Here is a 5,769-nt window from a genome sequence, read left to right as displayed (position 1 = left end):
GGCTAGAAAAGTTAGGAAGGGCTATATGATCTATTTATTTTTGATTATAGTAAAGCATGTCAACAAACTAAATACTACATGTCTGGCCTTTGATGTGATTCTCAGTGGGGCCTTTGGAGGAACTAAATTGGGACCCCTGCTGTATACTCTCAGTCTTGATCACTTAATGTTGAAGTATCTCACTGGGAATCAACATCATCAATCTTACTAACAACTCTGGTGCTGTGGTATCCAAAGATAGCATGCACAAACTGTTTTGGTTTTCATCGGGTTTTAATTAATTACACTCAAGCAAACAATCATTCCAATAACTGAAACAGGCTTCAGTTTTTAAATGTTTCACAAAACAAGACAAATACCCACAGAGAGAAACAGTTGTGATCTGAAAAAGCTCCATGCTTTTTATCGATGTAAAAATAAACTGTAATTTCACAACAGCAATGCACAAGACATGCAGGTATGTCTCTTAAGAGGCTCACAATGTGTTTGAACAAAGAGTTTGTGCAAAAAACAACCATCTAAATGACGCGGCCCTCCTCGTGTACGAGTAGTCTTTGGTCTTGGTCGATTTTAAGTTTTGGTGGTGTTTTTTCTATGAAACGGCATCAGCAGTTTCTGTGCCCGCAGCCTGAACTTCTGATCCCTCACGCTGTAAATAATGACATTCCAGCAACTGTTGGTAGCCAAAATCCAGAAGGCGAAAAAGGAAAAGTTGCACCATTTATTCCCCAAAACGTTCCCGACCACAAAGACAGCGATTGGAGTGAACGATACAGTGAAAGCCACAGTTAGAGTCCCGATGGTTTTGGCTGCTTTAATGTCTGAGAATGTGGGTTTGGTCGTGCTTTGGCTTTCACTCTCAGCCAAGTGTTTCCTGCGTCTTGAGTGCTGCCTGATGCTGGAAAGAGAAATGATGTTAATGACCACTGTGCCACCAAGGAGGGTGAAGTCAAACGCGGGGAAGAGCAGGAGGATGTTCCAGGCCTGGCTTGGGAACTTGCCGATTGTACCCAGAGCGTAGTTACACATCCGACTGCAGGAGTTATACTCCAAAGCAATTTCACTGCTGAAAACTATCGGACACACAGCCAAGAAGAAACTTCCCACCCAGGAGAGGACAATTAGGATCGTGGTCCTTTTACGAGTAATCACCGAGTCCTTGTGCAAAGGCCTGAGCACGGCAATGCTTCGCTCGATCGTCAGAAAGAAAATAGTCGTGATGGAGACCAAAGTGCACCCAGCAAAGATGGGGCCGATGATGTTGCATGGGTGAAAACTCACCGATTGTGAGTTGTACGAGGTCCATTCCGGTGCCGAGTCAGTGACCATGAGATAAACCTCAGCGTAAACGGAAAGCGGGACCACAAATATTCCCACTGCCAGATCAGCCACGGCGAGGGATGCCTTCAGGTATCCCTGCGGTGTGTGGAAGTGTTTGGTTCCCAGAACCACAGCAAGAGTCACCAGATTTCCAAAGAGGGTGGCAAAGATCAGCAGCACCATGAAGAGCACCATGAGGATTTTGTTGGCCAGAGTGCAGCAGCACACAGTGCAGTGTGCCTGTTCAGTTCTGTCCAACATGGTCGGCTTGCTGGACTCAATCATTGGATAAAACGATGCTGGGCATTCACATCATGACCTAGAATGAACACATAACAAAAATGGTGTTAGGTGTGAGCTGTTTGTGCTGAAATCAGGGAAGTAAAAAGACACAAATCTGGAGACTAAATATCAACTCAAAGTGTGTCCACAGTATCTGTTTGTTGGTAAGGAGTTATATTTACAGACCATATGATGCAAATAACTAAACAGCAGGAAGTAGAAACCTTTTCAGCCAAGCCCTTATAAAAGAATAACAACAGTAACAGCAGTGGAGCAGCCTAATAAAACCAGGAATGGCATTCAGCAACACTTTGGACATAGTAGTACAGAAACTGTATTTAAATCAACACAACTGCAGCTTATTTGTGGGGCAGTGTTGTGCTTTAACTTCTTGGAATTAACCACCGTCCCACATCTTCAAAAGTAAGGAAATGTGAACATATTCACTTCTTGAAGAAGACATCATGATTGCTCCATTCAGTTTACTTTTTCATGTCAAAGTTTCTCTACATCTGGCAAATATATGATTTAACTCCCTGAAACTTGGGCCGTGCACTGAAAATTAGCCTCGTATGTGTTATATTTTTCATGACCAGTACACCACAGTGTCACACATACTGTGTTAGCACTGAACCTTTCCAGAGGACATTAATTGTGTGAAGTAGAATTAGCCAATGTAGACGTAATTTGTACAAAGAACTTGCCTGGATTATGAGTGTATTGTTTCATTTATTTGCAGAATATCTGATTTGCATGTCTACTTGGCTTGCTCCCCATGACTAAATGAACCTTGGAGGAGGATTATGGGTCTTGTAGTATTTAGAGCATCAGCCACACATTGTCCCACATGGCCTAAAGCTGTACTCCTCCCTCCATCATCTGACTCCTGCTCATCATAGTGGTGCCGTGGCTTAGCTGGTTAAAGCGCCTGTCTAGTAAACAGGAGATCCTGGGTTCAAATTCCAGCAGTGCCTTGAGTGCTATTCTCTTCTAAAAGAACTTTTAAAAAAACTCAATATAAATACCAGTCCAATAAATATTGCTTTACCCCACCCCAAAAAGAATAAGCCCTTGCTCAATCACTGTCTAGTCCTCAAGCTGAAATCACTGGCATTTGTTCCTATGGGAGGGACTACCACAATGATTCTCTCATTGTTTACCGTTGCAGCCCACTGATTCTTTCCCCCATGGAATGACACAAAAGCTATAAACAGCGAACTATTTCTGATTCTGTCTAAAATATTGGCTGATTTTCAAAAGACATGAAGATTAGCCTAGTTCTGCACATGCAAGGGCTAGTGGTATCCATGGCACCCCATAGTGCATGCTACATGATCACAGTGTCCACAATTTGATTCATTGTCAGGAGACCTTTGGTGCATGTTACACCCCCTCCTCTCTCTCCCCCATTCGTTTTGTCAGTTGGTGGCAAAATGTCCCCAAAAGAAATATACATTTTTTTCTTTTATGCCTTTGTGATTTTCAACCTCCACTTGAGCCTTTATCTGCCCGCCAACCTGTTCCTCTCACCTGCCCCTGCTCCTGTAGAGCTACCTCTCGGCTCAAACAAAGACCTTTAAAGTGGACTTAAGAGCTCAATACACTATAACATAAGAAATAAACACCACATGAACAGAACAGGGCAGACTAATTATCAATTGCAAAGTAAGAAAACGCAGCCGAATACACCAAAGAACCGGCAATATACATGTGATTTGACTCAAAACAAGGCCATGTGCATTTAAAATACACACACATATACACACAGATACGATCCAGGTATCCCTAATAAAGATTTTAAAGAAATATTTGGTGAAGTGTGATTTAATTAAAGAAAAGAAAAAAAAAAGAAAAAGAAAAAAGCTCACACAAAATAAAAGATTTTTTTAATGATAACAAACAATTATTTTCTCTCTTTGTCGAACAGTTTGCCTTCAGGTAGCCCTGTGGTGTGTGGTCTTATGCAATAAACAGATGTGGGCTGCACAATTGGCGCATGCGCCCTGCTCTTCTCTGCTCTGCGCCCTCGCGTGCGGGCCATCTGGATGGGTTGGAGGGAGGGAGGTTAGGCTGTAAGGAAGGATGGATGGATAGATAGAAGGAGGGATGGCCTACAACTAACTCCAGCACGAGGTTAGATGACGTAATAATCTGTCCGGACAACAACTGTAGTAGTAAACAAAACCCAGCTGACGCTCACAGCCTGTTTTAATCTACAGTCTGGCAGGTTCCTGGACAGCCTTCTCGTGGAGCACCAACATTTTACATTGGAATAAACTAAACAGATTCATTACTGGGATTTCGTTTTGTGTAAAAAAGTAGAAATCAATTAGGCGATTAAATGTAAATGTAAACAACGAGACAGTTTTCTTCTTTTTAAGGCCACCGAGTCGCTTTTCAGACACGCACCAGCTGAAACCTCCATCGCTGCATGGAAATCCATACATGGTTATCACGGGAGCCCAATGCGCACGGAGAGCACAGTTAGGAAATTGAAAAGAAAAAAAAAACCGCCGTGGAGACATAATGTATCCAGAGTTAGATCAAAGTTGAATGAAAAATTAAAAGCGTTTCTAATCTTCCGCGCTGTTTTCTTGAACATTCAACTTCAGAAACAGAACCAATGCGCAGTTACAGGCGTCCCTGTCTTCATGTTGCCTTTCAGTGTAAGATGCGTTACCCAGAAGGGTTTTGTTTCCCTCTGTGGCCATCATATTCTGAGCGCAGGCATGCAGACAGCTCACGAATATCCTGCCGATAATTGTTTAGGTAAAATCTTTTTTTTTTTAATCGAAAGGAGATGAAAATAACAAAATGATAAATAAATAAGTTTGTTCCAGCACGCACAGATTAGCGCTTCCCTGCATGAGTATGTGCTCCTTGCAAGATTCCACTTCAACAAATGAAATGCTCTTATTACTTACATGTAATATGCGGAAGATGGATGGTTGGATGGACTTACATGAAAGTTTTTAACTCAGTTACTTTGTATTTAAGAAGAATGAACAAACCTGTTCTGCTGCTGTTTTTTTTTAGCGCACTTCTAAAATCACAGTGCAGACCTCTAAGACCCGTTTCTACATATTACCACACATAATAGTGTCAGTTCTTATAAACGAGCTAATCAAGGTTTGTAAATATTACAGGTTCAAGTCAAGTCTACTCACTTTCAGCTTTACATTCATCTCAAGACGCAGTGGGAAGCAGTCCGTAAAAAAAAGCATCTCCCAGCTGATTATCCTTACAGCGGACTGCTGTTTAAAACATCCCACAGCCCTTTCCATGAAAATTATGAGGGGGAAGAGTCCACGAGGAGAATCACAAAACTCACTTTCTGTTGTTCAGATGTTGTGCGAGAGTACGTGTGCGGGAAGTTGGATTTGTGGTGCCGGGCGCTGCGCTCTAGTCCGCACTGCTCCGGAGACACTGTTTAAGTGTGTCCTCCACTGGTTTCTCCATTGGCTGGGGATGATGATGATGATGATGATGATGATGATGATGATGATGATGATGATGATGGCAGAGTCCACCTCCTATAATATGACGCTGGCTGCACATGAACGCGTGTGTGCTGAGGATGAGGAGGGTGGTGAATCCTGTTGCTGTATCCAAGTGGTTCATTTCTCGGGACTGATTTCTTGTCTATTTTTTATTACTTACAGAGAACCCTTCAGTTTCACAAAGCATTCTTCTTCTATAATTATTATTGTTCTGCACCGGTTTAATAAAAAAAACCTCACCACTTTGCCAAGGCTTTATCTGTGAATTAATGCAGCAGTATGAAAATCAGGTCTCATCTGACTCTTCCAGCAGGTTTAAAATTATGAAAATCATATTCATGATATTTTTTTAACCTTTTATCTGACAGCTCACAGTTGAATGGCTGAATTACCAGTCAAGCAATATAGGGTACTTTCCACAACAGTGCAAGGTCCCGGGAAATTGAACATTGGGAACATAAATACATAGCCTCTGATAGCATGGCAAAGGGACATCCTCCTTTACCACCTTATCCTGCAGCCATACCCGAGGAACGGTTCTTTCATTAGAATCTAATTTCAGGGTCTTGTGTTAAAAGTGACAGTACAGCTCAGATAATCTGGGGTTGAATTTCTAGTATAGATGAGATGTTTCCAGATTTTTTTTTTTAAAGCTGAGCCTCACAGG

At 42.0% G+C, this 5,769-nt stretch overlaps 1 protein-coding gene and 1 non-coding gene across 3 annotated transcripts; one reads left to right on the top strand and one right to left on the bottom strand.

Moving 5' to 3' along the window:
- Nucleotides 1-261: 261 nt before the first annotated feature.
- Nucleotides 262-5,019, bottom strand: LOC102194503 (trace amine-associated receptor 8b). 2 transcript variants are annotated; one of them, XM_005750814.2, is made up of 2 exons: nucleotides 4,770-5,019; nucleotides 262-1,639 (listed from the first exon to the last, which is right to left on the bottom strand). In XM_005750814.2, the coding sequence occupies exon 2, from the start codon at nucleotides 1,603-1,605 to the stop codon at nucleotides 571-573; it is 1,035 nt and encodes a 344-aa protein (XP_005750871.1). In that variant the 5' UTR covers nucleotides 1,606-1,639; nucleotides 4,770-5,019; the 3' UTR covers nucleotides 262-570. The 2 variants fall into 2 exon arrangements, with proteins under 2 accessions (XP_005750871.1, XP_005750872.1); XM_005750815.1 differs by having other exon boundaries at nucleotides 4,934-5,019.
- On the top strand, nucleotides 2,503-2,576 carry trnat-agu (transfer RNA threonine (anticodon AGU)). Its single transcript has one exon. It is a non-coding gene; the product is annotated as a tRNA-Thr (tRNA).
- Nucleotides 5,020-5,769: the final 750 nt, after the last annotated feature.

The sequence above is a fragment of the Pundamilia nyererei genome, unplaced genomic scaffold (genome assembly GCF_000239375.1).
Source record: "Pundamilia nyererei isolate P.nyererei 1_Seehausen unplaced genomic scaffold, PunNye1.0 scaffold00289, whole genome shotgun sequence".
Classification (NCBI taxonomy): Eukaryota; Metazoa; Chordata; class Actinopteri; order Cichliformes; family Cichlidae; genus Pundamilia; species Pundamilia nyererei.
The sequence above is the reverse complement of the archived record's forward strand: the minus strand, read 5'-3'. Positions and strand labels throughout refer to the sequence as shown.